This window comes from Equus caballus, chromosome 15 (genome assembly GCF_041296265.1).
Source record: "Equus caballus isolate H_3958 breed thoroughbred chromosome 15, TB-T2T, whole genome shotgun sequence".
In the NCBI taxonomy this organism is placed as follows: Eukaryota; Metazoa; Chordata; class Mammalia; order Perissodactyla; family Equidae; genus Equus; species Equus caballus.
In genome coordinates, this window is record NC_091698.1 from 67,890,398 (window position 1) to 67,916,769 (window position 26,372).

At 37.7% G+C, this 26,372-nt stretch overlaps 1 protein-coding gene across 3 annotated transcripts in view; it reads right to left on the reverse strand.

Annotated features, from left to right (window-relative positions):
* Positions 1-343: 343 nt before the first annotated feature.
* Positions 344-26,372, reverse strand: part of SOCS5 (suppressor of cytokine signaling 5) — a 67,896-nt gene continuing 41,867 nt past the window's right edge. For all 3 annotated transcript variants that reach the window (XM_005600001.4, XM_023619137.2, XM_070236387.1), the window contains one exon: positions 344-4,607. In XM_005600001.4, the coding sequence (XP_005600058.1) occupies positions 2,985-4,595 (1,611 nt within the window). In that variant the 5' untranslated portion in view covers positions 4,596-4,607 and the 3' untranslated portion in view covers positions 344-2,984. The remainder of the gene's footprint in view (positions 4,608-26,372) is intronic.

Genomic DNA, 26,372 nt, shown 5'->3' on the forward strand with positions numbered 1-26,372 from the left:
TAATGTGTGTAGCCAGAAAAGAAAATACTGATGAATGCTTTCTCTTTGTAAGGTGACTCTATTACAGACAAGACTATAGTAGCAAGATGCACCTTTAGGTAAAATCAAATTTGAATGGTACAAGGACAGTATATCTATATATAGATAAGGTCTCTAGATGACTTTAAAGCAGATGGGAATATTATTGCCTAAAGTAGTATCATAAATGTATATGTGTACGTATGTGCATATATATGCGTATGTGTGTATATATAAATATAGAGAGACTGAATGAAAGAATGGGAATGAATATGAATCAGAGCAACCTTTCCTTGGGTTAATTACTTCACTACTAAGATGTGTCCAAACTTCTAAAGAATTTACTGGTTTATATTAAAATGCACTTCAAAAAGACCATGAAAACACAAATTTAGTTGACAGGCTACAATGGGATTCAGAAAAAGACACAGTGAATATAGACTTAGGTGCAATTTCATGCTGGTGATTTTTCTTTTTTAAAATGTAAGCCACTAATTTTTTAAGAAAATTTTTTAAACCGAAAGTTGCATATTAATATTATACACAAACTGAAACATAAGTGAATTTTAGCACAGTGTATACATGCTTACATAAACTCAAATATTTACACATTTAAAACAATTTCCATTTAACAAATGAAAGTTCTGAAATACATAAAAGCATTAATACTTTCTATAAAACTACGATTAGAACATCAATTTGCTACAAGCGTATAAAACATCAAGTGCTTTCTTGGAGTTTCAAGTTACCTCTTTAAAACAAGATCTTGCTTGCATATATAGTCTTTCTCCAATAATAAGTATGAACTTCTTTTCCCAAGAGGTTTATTTTCCAGGTACATTATAAGCTCAAGAAAACGGACCCGACAATTTTGCAATATAATTATGTCATAACAACTTAATTGCACATAATGCTTTAAAGTAGGTTTGGATGAAGTTCTCAAACACTTTGGTATATGTTCTTCAGGGACTTCTATTAGAAATAACAAGAATTGTAAGTCCCTTCAATCCCCATTTTGCTTTAAAATGGACAAGTCTTTGGTTAAAGTTCTACATTTTGAGCACTGATTCTTAATTAAAATGGTCCCCAAACCAATAAATGGTGTTGATGCATTATTAGTTCACAAGACTTCATTGAACTTGTTTCTGATGCAGTGAGAGGCTACAGATATTCATTTAACATGTCATTGATAGTTTCAATCTTTCACTTATAAGCAGAGAAATCAATAGGCTTAGTCAACATTTCTCTGTTCATTTTCTGTTATAACCTAAACTGTACAGTAATTTGCAGTAACTATAGATACTGTTCCACAGTGTATGTGATTATGATTGGAAAGATGTATAGCAGTAAATTTAGAGTTAGCTTACTCAGAATAAGTCAATATTAGACTGCACAGTAATTCTGCATTAACTATAGCAGGTTGTCAGGTAATGCTTATTTAAAAACCCCAAACCATTCCATTTACAAGAGAAATTGTTGCAAATGTATAAAACAGCAGATATACAAGGAGAACACCAAACATACTTTATTAGCACAAAAAAGCAGCCATAACAAGGCACAGCAAGCAGAAACACACATCAGCAGTCAAAGGGTTAGTGTTGCATACAAATATAGCTTCTCTGTTTTGGAGCCTTGGCGATAGGCGTCAGGATGTAAAATAACTTTCTGTAGCAGCAGGTAAGGAAACTAAGGAGCACTCACCAGTGGTACAGAGCACATTAACAAAAAGACACAAGAATGGATTCGACTACTTTAGTGCAAAACGTCTAGGACAGAACTGTAAATTCAGTTCAATACTAAGAAGCAAACACTAGAACTTGGTATTACTTCCAAAATAGCTCACTCAAGTAGTACTGCATCCTATTCTAAGTGACAAAAAGGTGCTAAGTAAAGTTATTTACAGATACAATGGTCGTACAGTACCTTTTAAATCTGCAATTTAGGTTTCAGAGTTTCCAGTAAAAATTAACTGCACTGAAATTCTATAAATTGTACTTAAGCAATTCAGCTATGAGAGTTTACAACAAAGAGATAAATACTGCCATCCAAATTATCAATTACAGTTTAACAATAATCTCAACATCAGCAACCACTGCAGTTATTATTGTCAGACTTGTCTGGGCCTCCTCTAGTCTCACTTTCTTCACGGTTCACAAACTCATCATGGGCATAGGAAAAGATCCGACCTTAGCGAATCAATGATTAGACTGCACATGTCAACTTCAAAACCCACGCGCAGGAGCACATTGCAGCAGCTATTCCCAATGTGTTTTAAGTTAAAGCACTCATTAAAAAATACCCAAGGCCTCTAAATAAAATTCTACTACCAACTTTATAAGTCTGAAAGTTTAAGAACTACTATTTAGAAAACCTGGTTTACTTAACCGTACCTTTTGCAGAAGAGAAAAGGAGACTGACTATAAACTATATCAACACTTCAGTGAACTGCACTATGCCCTTGTGGCCAGAAAATTGCATTTTTTTTTCTAAAAGGAAGGCAGTCTTTATTTTTTGGACTTCCAAAGCTTGATTTATAGTTAACTACAAACATCACTACTTTTGGAAGGTTATAGAAAAATTCTTAGAAAAAAATAATTTCAAACATTAGTCACACTGTTGAAATACTCATCCAATATTAATAATTTGTTCTTCAGTAAGAAAAAGAATTCTTCATAGCAAATGCCCCAGAGTTGCGTCATTCAATTACTACAGGCATTAAAAACCAAACTGTCAGCTAAATCGGCAAAATCTTTTTGCAGCCTTACTGAACCCTGTAGCTCTATCCTCTGTTGTCTCAATAGGCACCACGTTTATCTGAGTAACAGCAGATCACATCTGACAGATACTAACACTAAGCTTACATACTGTACTGAAAAAACCTAACACTGATACGTGTGCTTGCTATAGGTGTACTGTCGATGCACATAGAAGCAGATCTAGTTAATGCCCTTTGGGGACAGGAGAGTTTACTTTGCCTTGACTGGTTCTCGTTCTAACCAGCGAACTCTAACTTTTTGCTTATAATGATACTCTTTTAAAAAATCCTGCAACATTGATGGCAAAGGGAGCCCATCAATTCCATCATATGTAGTGCATCTGCAGATTACTGCACGGCAGATATACTGCAGGCTAAAAGGGAAAGTCCTGTTTAGTGATATAGTAAGCAATGGTTCAAAAAACATGCAAGAACTGGGATCTTTATAATGTTCCAAAAGTCCTGTTACGGTGGAGGAGTGAAATACACACGGGTCATGAGCATCAAAACTAAAGTTGTGATTCCACTGTTCGATCCGGGCATGCAGGGATCTGTTGTAGCGACGGAAGCTCACAGAGAAGAGGTAGTCCTCTTGCGCAGAGTCCCTGAGCAAAAATGTGCCTTCAGGCTTCCCTTCGAGAAGGGCTTCTGCTTCATAACGGTCCATCACTCCCCAGTAACAGGGATTACCTGTAATCTGAAGCAAATCGGGCACGAGGCAGTGTATGTAATCAATCTGCGTATGCACTTTCCACGCTCCCTGTCTGCTAACATGCGCATGGCTGTCTCCAGACACCTGACGTTGCTTCTGCCTACGCGACTGCAAACACAGGGTGGTTGTGTCCTCTTCTGAGTCACAATTAGCCTGTGGAATTGCAGAACTGTCCCCACTTATTTCAGTCATTCCAGGAGCTAACTTTGGTCCCAGTTTATATAACGGATTAACCTGTGCAGTGGCTTCAAATGTATGTATTTGTGCATTGGGAGGGGGGTCAACCCCTTCTTCAATACTAAGCCGCCTTCTCTCTCTAAGCCTATCTTCTTCATCTTCTGTAGAGACCAAGGATGGATCGAATGTATCAAAAAATGTTGAATGTGGGCTCACGGGGGCTGTATGCTGTTTAATCAAATGCCATTTCTGGGCTAAATCTGAGCCAGCAGGAAAAGGGCATTTCTCAAGCATTAACTCAGAAAGGTGGATTTTCCTTTTATTAGAAAAGAGGGGTTTTGACTGCTTGTTGTAAGTCCTCATGGGAAAACACAAGCCCACAGTATCCTGCAACCTCTGTCTCAGAGAGCGACTTCCCACGGTTCTGCTGGAAATGCTGTCCATATCGTGCATGGAGCTTACGCCGTAGCGCCTCTCTCTCCTTTGAAGTCCGCTTCGAGTTCTACCAAATTTTTTATCGGTATCCAATGAACTTTGTGTCTTTGTAGAACAGGAATGTTTTTTCTTCCCACCCCATGGAGCATGTCGCGAGTAGGAATCTCTTCTGGCAAGTCTTGTTCCTGGGGTGACACAGGAATCATTATCCTTTTCAATGCTTATTTCCACAATCTGAGGAATTTCAGCGGCACAGTTTTGGTTTCTCCTTGAAGAAGTCTTTGAAGGGCTTAGTCCCAGCTGGAAGGCGACACTTTCTCGCAGGGGACTGCTGTGCTGCTGAGGGCCTGAGTCTCCTACGCCCGGGTTTCTCTCCTTGACAGACGAACACCTGCTGGAGTTCATGTCCATATTTTCACTGCGGCTTCCTCCCTCATGACTGAAGAGGTTCTGGCACCTGTATTTGAAGTTATTCCACATTTTCCCCACTTTATCCATTGATTATAAGATCTAAAAACAAAATAGGAAAAGGAGAAAAGTTAATCAAAGTGGCGCGTGAAGAGAGAAAAGGCAGGACCCCGCCCCCGCACTGGGAATGTCAGCGACGCTGGTCAAGAGTTCGCTGTACGCTGCCCTGCTAAAGTGACGCGGCAAACACCGTTTGGCAGTTGTAAGGTCCCCAGGCCCTTCTGTGGCACTGCACCACTATTCCAGCTGGTCCTCACTTCAAATTTCCTTTCAGACAGAATACTCAGAACCCAGGGGAAAGGAAATATACCCTCTCAGTCCGACTCTGGTTTCTTTTTCCCATGCATCGACCTAATTCCACGATCACATTGATTCCTGTCTCCTTACTTCGAATAAGCAGTGCCTCAAGTATTACAAAGGGAAAATATGTTCTGTATTGGTGAAATGTATCTGAATTCAACTTTGCGAAAGTTGTAATCAGGACACATTTGTATAAAACATTAAAATTAGTTCAAAAACCTTTAAGTAGTAATCTTCCCAGTTTCACTTACAAACTGCCGTCCTGTTCATCCAGCAATCTAAAATTTACAAGTCAATCATTTGAAAAAATCCCCTATCTTCCTTCCCCACCCGCCAATGCATCAAATTTTATCCATGATTCTTTTTTTTTTTTTGAGGAAGATTAGCCCTGAGCTAACTGCTGCCAATCCTCCTCTTTTTGCTGAGGAAGACTGGCCCTGAGCTAACATCCATGCCCATCTTCCTCTACTTTATATGTGGGATGCCTACCACAGCATGGCTTGCTAAGCGGTGCCATGTCCGCACCTGGGATCCGAACTGGTGAACCCTGGGCCACCGAGGCGGAACGTGCGCACCTAACAGCTGTGCCACCAGGCCGGCCCCTAGCCATGATTTTGAAGAAGCAGTTTAGTAGAAAGGAAAACAGGGGGAAAGAAAGACAATATAATATTTAGGTTTAAATGGAAAAGCGTCTAGAAGCTTCCCAATTTTTCATCCTGGAAGAGTTTGGAAATAAGAGTAATAGAAAAAAGCTATCATTCTGTAGTAATTAACAAAACAAAAACAAAAAACATGTAATTTGGCATCTTTATTCTTGCTCCTTTTAAAAAAAACTTGAAAGCAGTTTATGGCACTCTACAAATAAATTATTTTAAGACTCCAACATAGACAGGCACACCGTCTCGTTCAGTAACCGAGAAGTCAACATTAGGAAAAACCTAAACTTAAAATTCAATCGGTTTTGTTACAACGTGACAGCAGAAACTTTTTAAAAAAGGTTTCTTTCTTAGAATTTAATAAAATATGGCACTTTTAACTTCAGAATTTTTTGTTTCTGTTATCTCATAATGCACTATTCTTCAACAGTTCAGAAATAGTACTGGAAAATTATTTGAGCATTTTTTCTTACAGTGTGGTGAGTCATTAGAGCTGATCCTTTCATAACTTTGACTAATCCTCTTTGTTATAAATACTTGCATTTTCAAGAGGCTGACTATGGTTAGAAGAACAATAAAGAATAAACTTTCTTAAAAGGAATTATCTATCTTCCCGTTAGTTTCTTACAGAAAAGGCTCTTGGACTAACAACGCTCTTGGACTAATGACAATGCCAACATAGAGAATTTATGTCTATGAAATCATGAAATGTACTTTCAGATTATTCTTTATTAAAAACATACTGTTCGGTACATAGGAGTTTGCATGGTAGGTGGTATATGTTCTAATAAAATCTGTTAGATGTAACTCTTACATCTTATTAAACTCTATCAGAACATTTTGCCTCATCCTCCTTGCAAAAATCTTTTTTGTAAGCCTTTTTTGAGGCTTATACCATTTGAACTGAACATAGCTTGTTGTTATCACACATTCTCTTTTTTTACATTAAGATTTCTGTCCTTTGCTCATAGTCCTGTTATACACGGACTAATTCCTGTCACATTCTTGGTGACTCCAAGATCTTTGTAGATGTACTCTTCCAATATCCTGGCTCACTCACAGGGAATCAAGGAAAATTCAATTCTTCTGTTTCTGCTGGTATTTTCTTCATCATTTCTAGATAACATGTCCAAATTGCTACTGGCTGATAAAATTCTAGCTTGGAAATAATCTAGTCTCAGAATTTTAAGGGCATTACTCCACTGTTCTAATAGCTTCTGGTGTGGCTGTTGAAAAGTCAAATATCACACCAGTTTCCAGTCTTTTTATGACCTGTTTTGTAGCTGCTTCTCTTTATCCTTTAAAAAAGGCATGGGCCTTTTTTACATTCATTGTGCTGGGCCCTTTCAATGTCCTTCCACTGCCTCCCACCCTCCCTCCCTCCTGAAAGCCCTTTTCATTAGACACCAGACCTCTTACATTCATCTCTTGGTTATCAGTATTTTCTTTTCAATACTGCATTTCTTTTCCTTTTCTACTGTCTGGTAGATTTCTTTGGCATCACTTTCCAACACTTTTATTACAGTTACAAGTCTTCCTACCACAGTTTTAATTTCCAAGATCGTTGTCTTGTTCTCTGAATGTTCTTTTTAGTAGCACCCTATTCTAGCTTCTTGGATGTCATATCTCATTTCTCTAAGGATTTTTTAAAATGTTTTCTTCTTGTTTCTCTTTTAACATTTTAAATATTTTTATCTGTTTCTTCTCAGGACCTTTTTTCTTCTTAAATCTTTAGGTCTCTGTTTTGTATTTTAGAGGCTTTCCACAAATGTCTGATGATCCCTGGCTGTCAGCACTAACAGGCTGATCAGAAGCTCTGTCTGCTTGGGCCAGGGTGGGGAGGAGGGCGCAGAGGGAGGCAATGCTCATCAACTGTTTGGCTTTACTACAAGGTGATGAAGCAATGAGTTGGATTTTTTATTAGGGAATCCCCAAAAGTCAGTATCTGCAAGCCTTGTCTCCTGGCTGCTTATCCTAGAAAGAAATGCTCCAGTCTCCCATCCCTGACTGCCATGTTCTGAGAAGAGGGCAATGGGAATGGTGGGGTTTTAACCTCAATATTCAGACAGTCTGTTTTTCAAAAGGTATCCTTATTTTCAAAAGATAACCCAACTTCAGCAACGACTGAGCCTCTTATATTAAACTTCTCCAAGCAATAACCTCTAGTTCTATCCGAGGTAAGGGAACAATAGTCTCCTGGCTGCTCAGGGTGACGGGGGACATGTGGGAGACGGACACAGACTTTCAATCATTTCTGTTTTCAACTCCCTACCTCACCTTTACCTTCTGAGTAACGGGTTCCTCTAATTTCTGAGCCAGCAGTATAAATTGGTTTGCTTCTTTTTGATGTCCTCATTTGCAGGCACTTAGTTCAGTTTTCTCAGTTCTGTTAATTTCCAGCTACCTGCTTTTGCCAAAAACTTGTTGATCAATCAGGCCTACTTCTGTCTCCTCTCATTTGCTTTCTACCTGTGAGTTTATGCCTTATACCCCTTTTATTTCTTTAATTTAATTTTAGTGGGATTCCAGGAGTGAGTAGACATAAAATGCCAATGTTCAATCTGACATTTTTTTTTCTGTTTTTTCTCCCCAAATCTCCCCAGTACGTAGTTGTATATTTTAGTTGTGGGTCCTTCCAGTTGTGGCATGTGGGACGCCCCCTCAAGGTGGCCTGACGAGCAGTGCCATGTCTGCGCCCAGGATCCGAACCACCAAAACCCTGGGCCGCTGAAGCAGAGTGCGCGAACTTAACCACTTGGCCATGGGGCCGGCCCCTAAAGATATTTCTTTGACAGGCAAATTATACCTGAAAAATATCAGTCTGTTTTAGAAAGCGGGCAAACTTAAGACCACTTATCTCCTTATACAGTTCTCTGTAAGTTGTATAAACATGTGGGACATGCAGAAAACATGTGCACTTGCCAGGTTACAGAAGGCAATTTCTAACACTGAATCTCTGGTTCAGTTTCACAGAGCATGAACTTTAGTGATTTCTCTATTCTTAATCTGGAGACTGTTGCTATATTGCATCATGACACAATATACTAATTTAAAGAAAGACTATTATGCTTCCACACCCCTTGGGGATAGAAAGTGGATTTTTCTTGATGTGGGGAATGTTATGTGGGCGGCTGTAATACTGGGAAGAAAAAAATACTGATAGTGATTCAGAGTCCATGCAAGCATCAGGAAGGCATTTCAACCATCTTAATATTCACAATGTCAGTTTTGAGGTTCTTTTGTTTGTTGTTAAATTTTTGGAAATGTGTTTAGCTGAAATCCTTTGAGACCTAAATTATAACTCTACTAGTTTATGGTTTTATATAAAGTTACACAAGGGCTAAAAATGTGTGAAATTTCAATTGTATTGATTATAGATTGATAGTTCATCATCCATTACAACCTTTCACATTTATACACCTGCACAGCTATCCTTAAAACTTTCCAAAATAATTCCTAAAAAGTCATTCCTTCTCTCAAGGACAACCATAATTTAAAACTGATTTTATAATGCCATTCTAAGTTAAATAGCTTTTGTTGAAAAGTGTTATTTAACAGGATAAGCTATAAATCAGAATTATGGAAAACAGAGGTCAAATTCCATTACTACAAAAATTTACATATATAAAAAAAATTAAAGACTATGGTCAATGGGCCTCTTAATGCTAAGTAGTGTCTATTACAAAATTTCCACAAGACAAAATAATTTAGTTCCCACGAGTTCAATGGAATTTAATCCATACTTTATTAAAATAAATTAAATTCAACATGTTTTAAGACTACATGGCATGCTAGAATGGGTTAAGAGGAAGAATATGACCCACCTCAAATCCCTCTCCTACTGTGCAGTCTCCCTAGACTACTCAGTCATGATAATACCTTGCCACTTGAAAGCCCTTCAGTGATAGCAACAAAAATTGGGACACATGGACTGATTAAAGTATTTCTGCACTCAATTCAAATACAAGAGGCAGTTTAGGAGATTCAAGTTTTTTGGGTTTTTTCCCCTATTTTTTATTGAGATTACGATAGTTTACAATCTTGTGAAATTTCAGTTGTACGTTATTATTTGTCAGTCATACTACAGGTGCACCACTTCACCCTTTGTGCCCATCCCCACCTCCCCTTTCCCTTGGTAACCACTAATCTGTTCTCTTTGTCCACGTGTTTGTTTATCTTCCATATATGAGTGGAGTCATACAGACATTGTCTTTCTCTATCTGGCTTATTTCACTTAACATAATACCCTCAAGGTCCATCCACGTTGTTGTGAATGGGACGATTTTATTCTTTTTTATGGCTGAATAGTATTCCACTGCATAGATATACCATTCCTTCTGTATCCAATCATCAGTGGATGGGCACTTAGGCTCCTTCCACATCTTGGTTATTGTGAATAATGCTGCAATGAACATAGGGGTGCATGGGTCCCTTTGAATTGCTGATTTCAAGTTCTTTGAATAGATAACCCATAGTGGGATGGCTGGGTCATATGGTATTTCTATTTTTAATTTTTTGAGAAAAGGAAGATTCAAGTTTTGATTGATATTTTGATAATATTTCAAGAATTTTTAGAAAAAGATAATATAATGTTTAATATTAAAACTGACCCAGAAACTTAGGGATGCATGGTTGTCACACCTATAGTCCATTAAAAGAATCTGAGAACCATTTGGGTTTTTTAAAAACTTATTTATTTTTTAATTGTTATTTACACACTTTATTATATAATTGGATGCCTATTTACCTTTGATATAGTTATTTAATATTATGTTCAACCATATAAAATTGCTGTTTTGTGGGTAATAAACAGTCATATAAGTCAATCTCAGAGTTATAATATTACAATATACATAATATATTAATACAGTAGACCATGTACATGTACACTCAAAAAATGTGGAGCCCAGGGGGCTGGCCTGGTGGTGCAGTGGTTAAGTTCATGCATTCCACTTCAGTGGCCCGGAGGTCTCAGGTTTGGATCCCAGGTGTGAACCTACACACCACTCATTAAGCCATGCGTGGCAGCGTCCCACATACAAAATAGAGGAAGACTGGCACAGACGTTAGCTCAGTGACAATCTTCCTCAAGCATAAAAAGAGGAAGATCGGCAAAGGTTGTTAGCTTAGGGCCAATCTTCCTCGCCAAAAAAAAAACCCCCAAAAAAGAAAAAACCCAACTGTGGAGCCCATTGATCTAGTACACCCAGATACCTCTGTTCCCACTGGCTGAGTTACACTTTTACTGAGTTACATATGTTAGCTTCCAAACCTGTTCACGTCATTTGTACTTATTATTGTAATTATGCAATTTATTGTGTTAACCTAATAAAATGTGGGGAAGACTGAGTTGAAATACTTTGAAATACTCAATAAAAGTGAGATGCTTATATTGTTGAATTAGGTATAGGCAAGCAAATAGTTTAAAAAGTTAGAAAAAACACTGCAAAGATCTACAAGGATTCTAAACTCAGAATGCACTGGAAGAGTCTACATTCTTGTTCTGCTTAAATAAAACCGAAACTGGAAATCTTCGATGATACATTATGGGTATGGTTTCTGCAAGATAACCAAATGCAAGTGCAACTAGTGAACCCACTGTGAGAAAAAGGCCTTGGCCTCTTAATCAAAAGACTGACAAATGAACATGCAGTCATATTCTTAAAGTCAGAGTAAAATATTTAAGGAATATAGCCTTTTTATGATATCTTGCTTTATTAGACTTTGTAGACTACCGTCCTGACCAAATCAAATAAGAGGTCTTCCTCGATAACCATTTAATTAAATTTACAGTAGTGCCAGGAGGGAGTAGTACAAAGTCCTAATGAGAACAGGGAGACATGATCTAGTTTACGGGTGGTGAGCAAGGAAGACCTCTCTGAGGAGGTAACATTTCAAAATTTTGTCCTGAAGAATGAGAAAGAATGAATTAGGACAGTGTTCTACAGGCAGAGGGAATAGCATTTGCAAAGGTCCTGAAGCAGGGATGAGCATGGCATGAACAATGGCTGAAATTAACATAGACGAGCAAGTGAGGGGAAGAGTGAGAAGATGAAGCTGAAGCGGGAGGCCTTGTAATCCATGATAAGAGAACAGGAAAGTAGGTTGATACTGCACTCATGGCTACTGTAAAAGTCCAAGTAGAGTGTGACTAGAGTGCTGACAGCGAAGATGGATTTGAAATTTTAGAAGTCAAATCTAAGGATTAACGATTGATTGGAAATGGGGAATAAGGAAGAGGGAGGTGTCAAAAATAACTTCCAAGTTTCTGGCGTGGGTGGATAGAGATGTTATTTCCGAGATACGAAACACAGTAGATAAAGCAGTTTTGACAAGTGAGGGGTTGAAGAGAGTTAATAAATTCAATTTAGAAAACGTTGCAATTAAACCATCATTGAAACATCTAAGTGAAGCCTCATTAGTCCATTAGTGTATATTCATATAATGAATCACCATACAGTAGGAATGATAAACTACAATTACTTGCATACATACACATGAATCTCAAAAATATAATGTTTAGAGAAAGAAATGATACAGATGATACATCCATTACGAATCAATTTGCCTTTTAAACAGGCAAACTCCAAAATATATTGTTTAGGTATACATATATATAACAAAAATATAAAAAGCAAGGAAATGGTTACCTACTGGAGGAGGAATACAGAATTAGGGAGAGGCACTCAGGAGGCTTCTACGGCACTGGTAATTTTCTATTTCTTAGCCAGGGTAATGGGTACGGGGTTTTTACTTATTAAACATTCTTTAGACTGCATTTACAATTTTATACACTCTTTCCTGTACAGGATACATTGCATAATAAAATTTTTTAAATTATACAGTCCACATTTTGACGATGCGAATTAATAACCAAATGTTAAACAAAAAAACCACTAGGAAAATAAAAAATTCTCATAACTCTTAGGTACAAGAGGAAATCAAAACTGAAAATTACAGACTATCTAGAAAATAGCATACTAACGTTTTGGGAATTTTTTTTTGCCTGCCAATTTGGTGATATTTATCAAAATGCTCTTACTCTTTAACTTGGCAATTACATATTCTAGACTAGACGGTTACCCTAAAACAGGCAGTTATAACAACCACCAGAACAAACACTGAACTGAAACAGGTCTCTCTAACGTAGTACAGGGGTCAGCAAACTTTTTCTCAAAAGGGGCATAGAGTAAATATTTTAGGCTCTGCAGGCCATACATTCTCCGCGGCAACTACTGAACTCTGTCGTTGTAGCCTAAGCACAGCCATAGACAATACATAGATGAATAGGCCTGACCACATGTCAATAAAACTTTACGGCCAGTGAAATTCGAATTTCATATAATGTCCACTTGTCACAAAATATTCTTCTGATTTTTTTCCAACCATTTAAAAATGTAAAATCCATTCTCATCCTCAGTTCATGGGCTGTACGAAAATAAGCGGCAGGCCAAATCTGGCCTATGGGCCTCAGTCCGCCAATCTCTGATGTAGTGCATCATAAAATGATACCACACTGACCGGGACTAATGTTCCTTCTGCGGAACAATTTGGGGAATCGATACTCTAACAAGATAATATGAAGGGCATAATGTTAAACGACATGGATGTTTCTAGAGCCTAACAGTGAAAAAACTGAAAACAATTTCTTGTAAAAATGAAACGTATTGTGAAAGAATTAGAACATTACATAAACACACAAAAAACAGTCCACCCCTCATCTGAAATCCCACCACACCAAGATAACCACCGTCACTGTTTTGGTGAATGTTTTCCCACATGTTCTTTTAAGCAAAAAGCTGTACACAATCTCTTATAAATAAAAAAATCTCCTTCGTGTCTGTGGCTATATCCCTTTTCATTTCTTGAAAAGTGTGTTTTTCTTTTTTTTAAGTTAACTATATCAGAGATAGGATCAGACTAGTAGAAGAGAAAAACCTCTGGCAACTATATTTTTTAAATTGATGAACAAATCCAAAACTCTTTGAAGTAATAAAACAGATAAACCTCCGGAAAGCTGAAAAAAGAAGAATAATGATGATAATGATGGCTGCGAGGACGATTTCATCACTGAATGCTCACCATGTGCCAGGCACTGATATAAGCATTTTACTTCTCCCAACAACCCTATGAGTGAAAATTATCTCAATGTTATAGATGTAGAAACTGAGAACTGAGAGATTAATAATAACCTGGACTTAAGTTTCTTCCAGTATTATTAACACATTCAGGTTTTCTACCTCTTCCTGAATCAGTTTTGAAACTGTGTATTAACAACTCTAAGTCCAAGCAGTGTCGTCAACAAGTTCTTTAAAACCTCAAGGAATACATCATTTCCAAATTTTTTCACCTACTGCAGAGCAAAAAGATGGAACTTACATGAAAATTTGACAAAGTTGGCACATGGCTTGTTCCATTTTAATTATAATGTGTGAAACAGTACTCTGACAAAAAGAATCCAGAGTAAAAGGTATTTTCAAGGACCACCGTGAATGTTTTGGTGTCTATACTCTATGCCTATCTACTATGAAAGTCTTAACCCTCTGTGTATGCTGGTAGACCACTCAGAAATGCTCTGATATTATTATGAATAATGGATCTATATGACTAAGATTTATTTCTTTTCTAGAATACAACTTTTAGCCATATGGTCAGTTAAGAATGTGTTTGGAACCACATGCCTAATTTCAAGGGATGAAGTTTAATAAGTTCTTATATTTCTTTCTGTTTATTAAGGGAAATACAGTAATCCATTTAAAAACAAGAAGAAAGAAGACATAAAATCGAATTAAGAGTTATAGAGTTATATAGTTGTTAGTGCCATCAAGTCAATTCTGACTCCTAGTGACCATGGGTACAGCAGAGCTGAACCCTGCTCATAATGCTCTCCTGCTATCCATAGGGTTTTTATGGCCAATTTTTTCAGAAGTGGGTGGCCAAGTCCTTCTTCCTAGTCTGTCTTAGTGTGGAAGCTCTGTTGAAACCTGTCCACCATGGGTGACCCTGCTGGTATCAGAAATACCGGTGTGTAGCTTTCAGCTTCACACAGCTGCCACAGACCACAGTATGACAACTGACAGACATGCAGTGTGGTTCCCTGAGAGTGCTGAATCTTTAGCACTAGACCACCAGGGCTGGCTGTATTACACAGATGCTGCATTAGTTACCACCTCCCCCTTCCCCTGCAAAGAGAATTTAAGGGCTATTTCTTTTTCCAACAAAAAACAAGTTATCTAAAATTTGCCTCTTCGTTTCTTACATCTACTCACACAATTCTAACTTTGCGTGTTATGCAGGAGGGTGCTCCTGGCCAGCAAAATCCCATTCTTAAACCCAAATCACTTGTGGAGAGCTGCCTGTGCTGTGCTTAGGGCAGCATAATGAAAAGGACACGGGCATGGGAAAGGGCGGGGAGGCTGAAGTCCAGCTCTACCACTCGAGAATGCTGTGAACTTGAATGAATTCCTTCACATTCCTGAACCTAAATTTCCCTTCACAAAATGAGACTAATAACACCTGCTTCGTGGGTTGGACGTGAGGATTAGATACCATATCTGTAAAGCCTTTGGCTCACAGCAGACACTCAAAAGACAGCAGTTTTTAAAAATGTTACCGGTACTATCTAGCATAAAGCTTTAGCTTTTCTTTCTTTTTAAAAATCTCCCTTTCAGTTCTTTTGGGTTCTGCCACAAATCTAAGTATCTTCCTATGTATAATATCTGCCAGACTGTAAGTTCTACCAATCATTTGAGCTTCTGTATTATTTCCTAGGAAACATTATGGGGTTTTCAGTGTTCCTTAACAGTTGAAGCCACAGCTCATCAACAACCTAAATCAAGCAATGCTAATCTGTATAGTGCTCAGCAAGGCCCAGGAACACAGTCCTCATTCACTGTTATTGCTTCAAAATTCCTTTTTAGTCTATAAAACACTGCTACAATTTAAATTTTACCACATAGATATTGCACACTAGTGAAGCATAAAATCCCAATAAGTTATGCTTCATTTTCTATGGAGAAAGCATCCTATGTAATACACTAACAAATACACCATTCACAGAAATGTTTCTTATCTGGCCAGCAGTATTGGCAGACTGCAGTGGAACGCAAGGAACATGTGCTTTCGCTTCAGACAGCCCTAAAATCCAATCCAAGCACTCACTAGCTGTGTGAAATCTATGTCTCAGCCTTTCCATCTAAAAATAGGAATAATGACCCCTCTCTTACAAGGTTTTTAAGAGAATAACATCATACAAGGTAAGTACAGCTTAGTATGTAATAGGGGCTCAAAAATGGTAACTTCTGTTATATGGCAGTCCAAGGCAGGAGAAGGTACATGCTGGTGAGAGCAGCAAAAATTAAAGCCGTTTTATGTCTAGGGAGAGATTATTGGCGAGTCAGTCGTGCCTTCATCTCCCACCTCAAGAGAGTCTACTTCAGTTAGGCAACTCAAGCAACTCCACCATGCACTGCAACTGTTCGTGAGTGGCACTGTGGCACTGCCTCTACAGATCACACTTCCTCGAGCATGAGGCATCGACACCTCCACAGATCTCCCTCAACGTCAAAAGGCAGCAAAAGACAAACGCACACCAACAAACAAAACAACTCTCAACTGAGGAACCTGGGGGATCAAGCTACTACACTGGCTAACCTTAATGCAGAAAAGAATCTCTGATTTGGGGAACTGCTTAACAATGAGCTTACTGTGATCCTGCTAATAATTTACAAAGAATGTTCAGTTACCAATGGTCAGGGAGCACTTGTAATCTGGACCACTTCCTTCTCTAGGAAGGATAACCATTTTATAACTCCAGCAGTTTACTGTCACAAGAAATACAAAGACTCCAAGGACTAAAACAAAATGATTGTTTGATAAAACGTTCCTTTTACTTTTTATCTAAAACTACTTAGAATACATTTATCATCCTTTTATAAACTAAAGGATAGTACTACTCTCTTGTATGCCAAATTTTAGGCCTGAAGAAAACTAAGGGTCTTCAAATAATCTGACAGCTTGTAATGAATCCAAGAAAGAAAAAAACATAATCAGGTCACTTCCCTTTTTTTGATCTAGATTCTCTACCAGCATAAGAAAAAAGAAAATTTAAAGATCTTCAATTTAGTCTATTTCTTAGAAAGATATCTGGGAGGGGTACTGGGAAAAGTAAAGGCAAATCAGGATAACTTTTAACCATTTAAGAGAACTAATGTGAAGAGAAGCACTTTGACCAAGATTATAGACTAGGAACTCCAAGTAATACACCTCAGTTTTGTGTTATATATTAATCACCATGTAACATAAAATTTTATTTAAAAAAAAATTAGGACAATCAAAAAACCTTTAGCTTGTTAAAAACAGAATGGAAATAAAACCTTGCCTATCAAAAGCTGAGAAACAAGTAAGCTGAAAGATGATTTTAAAAAATATTCATGTTAGCATTTACTGACGCGGCACATGGAAGACACTGTAGTAAAGTTCAGTTCTCAGCTGAGCACACTTAAAGCCCTTGCTCTAGGCATTCTCACTCTAAATGGAGCCCCAGTGTAAGCAAACTTGATTCTCTGGCCACCAAGTGCAGAGCAGTTTAGAAACCACAAATTAGAGGGGGATGTTGGAGAGAAGAGAAGTGCTATGAACAAGTGCACCGCCCAGAGCCAGAGAAGACCACAAACCTTAGCACAACAGCCTCGGGCCACAGACTACACGGAGTCACACCGTAAGGCATAAAAAAGGGAACAAACAGGCATGTAAAACAAAGACTTAACAGATAAGAGACGATTATGAACTTTAAGCCAATAAATTAAAAAACTTAGAAGAAATGGCTAATTTTCAGAAAAACATAAATTTTTAAAACTAGCTCAGGAGAAAATAAAAAATCAACTGCCCATAATTCTTAAAGACTTTGAATCAGTAATGAAAAATTCTCTGCACAAAGAAAGCACCGACTGAGGCAAGTTCCAGGCAGAAGTCGATCTTGTCTAACGACTATGCTTTCTAATCACTGGTGGCCAGAGCAGGAGGTTAGGGTCAAAAGAGAAGTGACAGCCAAGACAACAAGGCACGAAAAAGAAATAGAAATATACTAACTGGAAAGGAAGAAATAAAACTGTCCATCTTCAGATGACATGATTGTCCACACAGAAAACTCTAAGGAATCTAAAAAAAAAAGGAAAGAAAATCCTAGAACTAATAAGTTAGTGCAGCAACGTCATAGGATACAAGATCAACACAAAAATCAAATCACATATTTATATTCTAACAAAAATGTGGAAACTGAAATTAAAACCGACGAAACAAAGATGATGACTTAAAAGGGCAAGGAAACAGGCTGACAGGATATTTCTTCAGCCAAAGACCAAACTGCCGTGTGCTCCAGAAGGATGAGATTCAAATGGCACGGGGAAAATATGCTAGATATCCTAGAGTTATCACTGCTTTATACTTCTCCTGGGGGCGGTGAACCGTAAGAACGTGCTCTACCGCCCACTCCATACGCCCTATCAGGTCCATCCCTTCTCTCCATCTGGCTCCACTGCCCCTCTCCCAGGTTCAGTCTTCAACATCCTTTGCCTGTATTAGTTGTAACAGCTGCTTAAATAGCCTATCTTCCTTCACTCTCACTTCCTTCTAGAACATCTTCCATAGTATTTATCCGAGGATTTCAAGCAGCTAAGACAAAGTCAAAGGACTCTATGTCTGGCTACTTCCTGCACATTTTAAGAACTTGGCACAAAAGGAGCAACAAAACAACAGTTATCAGTATCATAACTTAGGTATATAAAGATAACATAGCTGAAAATATATCACCGGGAGATAGAAGGTGACCAAATGGTCATCTTTATATATATAAAGAGTGTTTCTCTGAAAAGGAGAATTCTGAATGGTCACTCTTCACTTCTTCCGAAGACAAAAACAAACTCTTAGAAAAAATTTAATATTTCAAATAGTTAAAAATGTAAACAAACAACCAAAGGAGATTTGTGAGGAGTCTTTCATGGAGATGTTAAAGTGGATAAGCAACCCTCTGCCTCTAGCCAGCCCCCGGAGGTTCTTCCTCTCTACAGCAACTGAATTAACTAACTTCCAAGATCTGTGATTTTTTTTTTAATATTGGAATTTAAAAAATAAGCATAGCATTCCATAAACAGACTCAAGTTATTTAAGGTCTAGCAGTAGCACAGCAGTTACAACTCTGATTCCTAACCTTACTATCGTCCAGTTAAACTACAGTATAATCCTAATGTCCAATACACTGAGTTATCTAGACAGTGTCATGCTCTACAGCGAGTCATGTTTCAGCCAGGTGCTAATTTAACGTTCCAGTTAAGCCCTACAAGTTCAGTGTCAGCTGCAAAACAATACCTAAAAGAACAGTGCTGCTCTGGCAACACGAACTTTCCCCTCGTCTCCCCCTAAAAACCTTCCTCCACAGTTTAAGGCAATTTACTTGCCATAAACACTGCTTAAAGTGAGGGTTCTCTTACAGATTAACAAACTCAAGTTTAAAAAATGAACTGAGTACTCTGAAGTACAGTTAATTCTCAATATTCTTTGATAATGAAGGAAGCAGTACTTCAAGAAAACTTAAAAAATTCTTACGCATTCTGTCAGATCTGAAATCATGTAAGATTTGCTATTTACTTAAACCATTCACATTACAACTGTTTGAAGTGTAGCACGTAAAACCGTCTGTTGTTGCTTGCAGGTAATCCTGGAAACCCACTCACATGAGATAATTCTCCACTTTGTCAAATAAAAATAGACTCTAATTTTCACAATAAAATGTTAAACTTTCCAGTTAAACACTTGGATCTAATATGGATGAACCACTCTACAACTGCTATTTCTAAGTAGAAATCATAAATATACAGTCAAAATCTGATTCTAAAAAAATTTCAATTATTATGTTGAAAGAGTTAGTTTAAAGAATATCTAGCCATTCAGAAAGATTTTCTATGCTCTATCCCTTATCAAATTACTTCACCAGAAAGATACATCTGTGGTTTGTAGTATTTTGACTTCCGAAGGATATACTTTACCAGAATTACAACTTAATATTATACCCTCAACTTTTGTTAAGAGTTTATAAAGTAAATGGTCCTGTATTATTCCATGTTCTATAAAAATGGTATCAAAGACATCATTCCTCATATAGAAACCCACACAAAAATTCCTCTTTGACTTTACCGCCAAGATTTCTCTCTTAAAAAAACTGATAAGCTGTCTTTAAGCAACCGATGAGAAACATATAACTGATTGTGTGCCTCCTCTTTTTTGCTTTTAAAAACGGGAAACCCAAATGGAGGGCCTTAGTGTACAAATTTCTGATAGACTTGGAGAACCCCCACCTATGCCCTTGTATAAGTCTAAATCAATTATCATTATACCTAATGTCCAAATATAGGTTTACTGCTAATCATCTTTTTTGGGGGGAAGTAGATGGGAATAAAAATAAAGTTAACAGTCAGATTTTCTGAAACTAGAAAACTCTGTACTTCTTGGGTCTAAAATTTAGTCATCTCAAATGTTCCTAAAAGAATGAGTGAGGGGGCTGGCACCGTGGCGCAGTGGTTAAGTTTGTACATTCTGCTCCAGCGGTCAGGGGTTCGCCGGTTCAGATCCCGGGTGAGGACATGGCACCGCTTGGCAAAAGCCATGCTGTGGTAGGCGTCCCACATATAAAGTAGAGGAAGATGGGCACAGATGTTAGCTCAGGGCCAGTCTTCCTCAGCAAAAAGAGGAGGATTGGCAGCAGATGTTAGCTCAGGGCTAATCTTCCTCAAAAAAAAAAAAGAGATAAAAAAAAGAGTGAGAATTTCAATGAATTGTAAAAACAGATAAACCCACCATAAATAAAGCAGTAAACATAAGAAATAATACGACCTCTCAAAGAAGAGATTTTGGGAAAGCCTATTTAAGCAAGATGCTGAAGAAAGAGACCAAAAGAAAATGGTCAAAATACTTAATGACATAAAATTTTAAACTTTTCTATGTCAAAAAATACGCCATAAACAAAATGAAAAGGCAGATGATAAGCTGGATAAAACATTTTCAACATGACAAATTGTTAATATATTTATAAGAAAAAAGATAAAACACAACACCTCAATAGAAAATAGCAAAGGACATGTGTAGAAAAATCACAAAATCAGATATATACTTGGTCAACAAATATATCAAAAATATTCTTGGGGCCAGCCCCATGGCCGAGTGGTTGGGTTCGTGCACTCCGCTTTGGTGGCCCAGGGTTTCACTGATTCGGATCCTGGATGTGGACATGGCACCGCTCATCAGGCCACGCTGAGGCGGGGTCCCACATGCCACAAGTAGAAGGACCTTCAACTAGAATATACAACTATGTACTGGGAGGCTCTGGGAGAAAAATTAAAAAAAAAAAAAGATTGGCAACACATGTCAGCTCAGGTGCTAACCTTTTAAAAAAAATTTTTTTTTTAAAAAAGGTCATTCTTGGAATTTATCAAAGACATCCAAATCAAAATGTGATATTTTTTACTTATCAACGTGGAAAAGTTTGTTTTATTTCTTTCACACTTTAATGGCAGTATCTAAGCATGGGTATTGGCAAACTAGTATTTTCACATACTAAATGTGAGAACATAGATCCACATGGCATTTCAAGAAGGAAATTTTATATTACGTATCAAAACTTTAAAAAGATGTATGCCTTTTGACCCAAGGTTTCACAATTAGAAACTTACTCTAAGAAAATAATCAGATAAGGACACAAAGATTTATATACAAGAGATATTCATCATAGCATTAGTTATACTAGTAAAATATTGGCAATAACTCTATTGTTCAGTCAATAGAGGACTGATTAAATAAATTGTGGTACTTTCATATGCTGGAATAATAGAAAGACATTAAAAAAACATGTTTCTGGAGCATTTAATACTCTGGACATGTTTATGATATTAAATGAATATGGTTATAAAACATTGCATAAATTGACCTCAACACACACATATACATACAAACATATATTTTAATGAAAAATTACGGATAGGAAATACCACTGTGGTTATCTTGGTTTTTGATTATTGTGGTTTCATTTTTTCTTTTTTTCCCCTGTATTTTCCAAGACATTACATTCAAATGTATTCATTTCCTGGTTGGAAAAATGCTATTTAAAAAGGAAGTAGATCTTGAAAAAGACTAATCTAATTTCATATTGTAAACTCCAAATTAGGTGTAAAATTCAGAAGAAACAAATAATGAAGTATTAAAAAAAACTTCTTAAAGAAAAGGAGTGGGGGAAGTGAGGAGGAAAAAGACACACAAAGAAATGGGGGGTTAGAACGGCAGATGAACATAATCAATGGAGAAAGGAAAAACAAATACAGAGATCTCCACTAAAGCCAGCCTGATTCTCTCAAACGGTATTGGGGATTATTAGTAACACTGGATTGGGAAGCAGGAAATATCCTTCCCAAGAGAGCACCAATAATAAGTAATGTGCATTCTTTTGTATATGGAGATAACTATTCACAGGGTATTCCATTGTTATTAAAAAAAGAGGCCGCCCCGTGGCCGAGTGGTTAAGTCCACGTGCTCTGCTCTGGTGGCCCAGGGTTTCACCGGTTTGGATCCTGGGTGTGGACCTAGCACCGCTCATCAGGCCATGGTGAGGTGGCGTCCCACATAGCACAACCAAAAGGACCTGCAACTAGAATATACAACCACGTACTGGGGGGTGTTGGGGAGAAGAAGAAGAAAAAAAAAAGAAGGTTGGCTACAGATGTTAGTTCAGGTACCAACCTTTAAAAAAAAAACGTTTTCTACTTGTTAATCAAAAAAGTAGCACTCTGCTGTGAACTCAACTCATTTACATATCAGTCTCTCACGAATTCAGCTCCTTCCTTATGCATCAGTCTCTTCTGGTTGCAGGGTACTCATTCAAGTTAGCAAATGTAGGGGCGTGTGGTGGCGGAGAAGTAACGGTTCTAAGTACGAATTTGATAATAAGGGAACTAAGAATTCTCACAGAAATCCAACAACAAAATCAGTAACACAAGTAGGCTTAAGCCTCAAGGATACTGGAATTAAGTTGCCCCAGCGGACTGGAGCAGCAGGAGTTTGTGGGTCCTCTTTCCAGAGCCCCTGCCTGGAGTCACGGCGTTACTGTGACTCAGCAACTCCCTGGGTACCAACTTTTGGTATCTGATTTGCCTCTAGCCACCAGCTGGCCTCTCTGTTCCTATACTCTCCTCTTTTTCTACCTTATAGCTGCCACTTTGTCATACTTCGGTAATTCTTGGTCCATCACAGGTCCCTCCTATTTCTTTCTCTTGACTTCTCAAATTCTGCATTCTTCTACTGCTTAACTGCTAACTCTGTTTCTTTTCGTGAGTTTCGTGACCCACATCACCATGTGTATCCTTACAGTAACTGCCACTTCCCTCCCTTGTCAGTCCTGAGTGCATCCAGGTAGAAAATTAAAAGAAGAGGTATACTTCTTCAACCAGCCAACGAGACCTGTGAGAACCGGACGGGCTCAGCTCATCCCCACTGAGACAAAACTTTCTGTGCTAGTGCACCTGGTTGGCCCATGGCTGACCTGTGACCGGCATCTTTGATTTGGATACCCACAGCAGTCCAACCAAGTACGGCCAAGTAAGGGAAGGTCATTCATAACGTGGAGCACAGCTGCCTTGGTTTAATCCCTCAGCAAATGTTCCCCTTAGACAGGACTGTGGGAAAGCAGGAGCTGAAATTACTCTGTGACAACTTGCAACAATATAGTGATGTTTAATACTTTAGTCCTACTCCAGCATTTCATAAATCATGTTCCCTAGAATCTTAGTGTGCTACAAGACATTAAGAGGTATTCTACAAATAAAGGTTTCAGTTCAAATAAGTTAATGCCTTAGTTCTCTGAGAGAGGATATCTTCCAGGCATTATTTTCCAAACTTACTGACAATGGCAACCTTATTAAGATTTCACAGGACACTAATGCTCCGCGGATCAGTGTGGAAAATGTTGTCCTATAATGCTGTAACTTTCCCTACCATCCAGAATCCACTATACTGTGAGTTTCAAGAAAGCAGAGACTGTGTCTTGTGCCATGCTTCGTAGCCATCCTTGCTATATATTACATGCTCAATATATGAATCTTTGTGAAACTAAGTCATTAACAAGGAGGCTGAAGGAAAAACGCAAAATAGAAGACTAAGAGGGGAAAAAAAAAAATCAAGAGGACTACCACTTCTGGTAATGACAGACTAGGATTTTTCAAACCAACCCTCCTGCTGAAAACAATTAAAAATCCTAAGATTAAAAAAAAAACCCAAAATGCCTTAAAATAAAAAGCTGTTAAGATGGCAGGAAACTGCCCCGACCAAATCTTAGGGGCAACTGGGAACCCAGAGAGGTAGAACCCCCTTGAAGACACTCCGGCCCTGAGGGCACCTGCTGATAGAGCTCAGCAAATTAGGTTTTTGGTTTCAGTGGCCTCACAGGATGAGGGGAACAAATGCCAATGCAGAGATTCCTCTAAAGGTAGAGAGTCCAAGGGAATTATTCCTCACACTAAACTGGGGTTCCAAAAGGCTATCACCTCAGGTAAAGGTCAACTATAACTAAACCTAAACCCTAATTCCACACCAAGAGGCTGCAGGGAAGGTGCTTTTAGCCCAGAGAGAAGTGAGAGAAAAAAAGAATGGCAGGTAGGACATCCCAGATATAGGTCCCTAAGAAGTCTGACCAGCCTGGGCAGGGGTTTGCAGTCTGGGTTTGCATGGACTCCTCATCTAGGGAACTTCAAACTGTGGAATTCTTTTAAAATATTCCTGGGCTAGTAATACCTTCAACACATCTAATCAGAAGGAAACAGAAACTCTCTCTGAAGGAAGACACCTTCACTTTAGGCCTCAAAGAATACCCAAAAGTAATTTTAAGGACAATAAGCAGTAGACACAGTCAAAAATAATCACAGAGACGACATCATGAATGAGAACAAGAGTCCACAGGAAATAAAATAAAAGTATCAGTAGTCAAATTCTTCCCAAAAAGGAAATCCTAGGCCTAGATGGTTTCTTTGGTGAATTTTATCATTATTTAAGAAAAAAATTCCAATCTTACACTAGCTCTTTCAGAAATCAAGAGAAACATCCCCCAACTTATTTTACTAGGCTCCTATAAGCTAATACCAAAGCCTAACAACATCCATTTGTGATGAAAATTTTTAGCAAACTAAGACTGAAAAATAAACCTCACCTAGCTTGACAAAAACAACAGCTACCCTCATCCTTGAAGAAACACTGAGACTGGAATAAGACAAAGATGCCTATTGTCATTGCTTCTTTTCTATGTTGTGATAGAGGTCCTAGTCAGCAGAATAAGGCAAGTTAAGAAATAAAAGGCATTGATTAACTTTATCTCTTTAGATTTGAAAGGAACAAAGTTATCATTATTCCCAGATGAAATAATTGTGTATTTAAAAAACCCAAAATTATCTACAAAAAACTTATTAGAATTAATAAGAATTTGGAAAAGTTGGTAGATATAAATTGGTATATATAATATCTATTATGATTCTGTATGTCAGCAACAAGCAAAATGAAACAAAAAATATATACCATTTGCAACAGCATCAATGATGTGAAGCACCTAGGGCAAATCTAAGATCTTCAAATTTCTACAGGAAAAAAAGCATGATCTGGAAGGGAAAAGACTGATAAACTATATTACATTAAAATTAAGAACGTCTCTAGTCATCAAAAATACAGGTAAGGAAGGAAAATTCTCAAGACACAAAATTTATAGACTAAAAAAACAGTATCCAGAAAATATAAAGAACTGCTAAAAATCATTAAGAAAAGACAAACAGCCAAATAGAAAAACAGGTGAAAGACTTTAAAAGGCACTTCGCAAGAAGAAATCCAAATATGAAAAGCGGCTTATCCTCCTCAATAAAACCCTAAGAGACACCATTCTCCTGCCCAAAACACAAGTTTGTCAATATCAAGTGATGGTGAGAATGCAGAACAACAATAAAGCTCATATCTTGTTAGGGTGAGTATAAATTGGTATAGCCACTTCAGAAAACAGTTTGGTATTATCCAGTGAATTAGAAGATACGTACTTCCTGTGATCCAGCAATTCCACTCTTAAGTCCAAACTCCTGAGATACTGGTGTCCATGTGTACCAAGAAAAATATACAAGAATAGTCATAGCTGAGTTTTTCAATATTATGAAACAGAGCGGAAATACATATTATGGCATATTCATGCAGTGGAATAACATGCATACAATGGATTAGAGAAACGAAAATGTTATACACACCACATGTATGAATGGCCCCAAAATAAGTCAGACACAAAAGACTACATACTGACATATATACATATGTCTTTATACGTGTGTATAAAAGAGCCAAAAGTAAACTACATCATTTAGGGATGCACATTTATGTGGTAAACTTTAAAGAGAAGGAAAAAATGATAATCACCAGAGTAAACATAAGTTTACTTCTGGGGATGGGATGGGGTGGAGACAGGTGCAGGGTCTGACTGGGAAAAGGCACATAGCAAGCTTCTGGTATACTGGCAATGTTCTATTTCTTAACCTGGGTGGTGAATATGCCTTATAATTATTCATTAAACTGTTCTTTATATTTTATTCACTGTTCCATCTATATACTATATTTCACTATAAAAAGAGGGGGAAGGGGCAAATAAGAAGCATACACAAGAGAGAACAAAGAAAGCAGTATTTGTTCTTGGCACTAGCAAAGTGCTACTAACAACCACTTTAGGTATCTTCAGTGAAACTCAGTCCATCTCTAGACTATTGTTTCTCTAATTACATCACCTTTATCATTACTG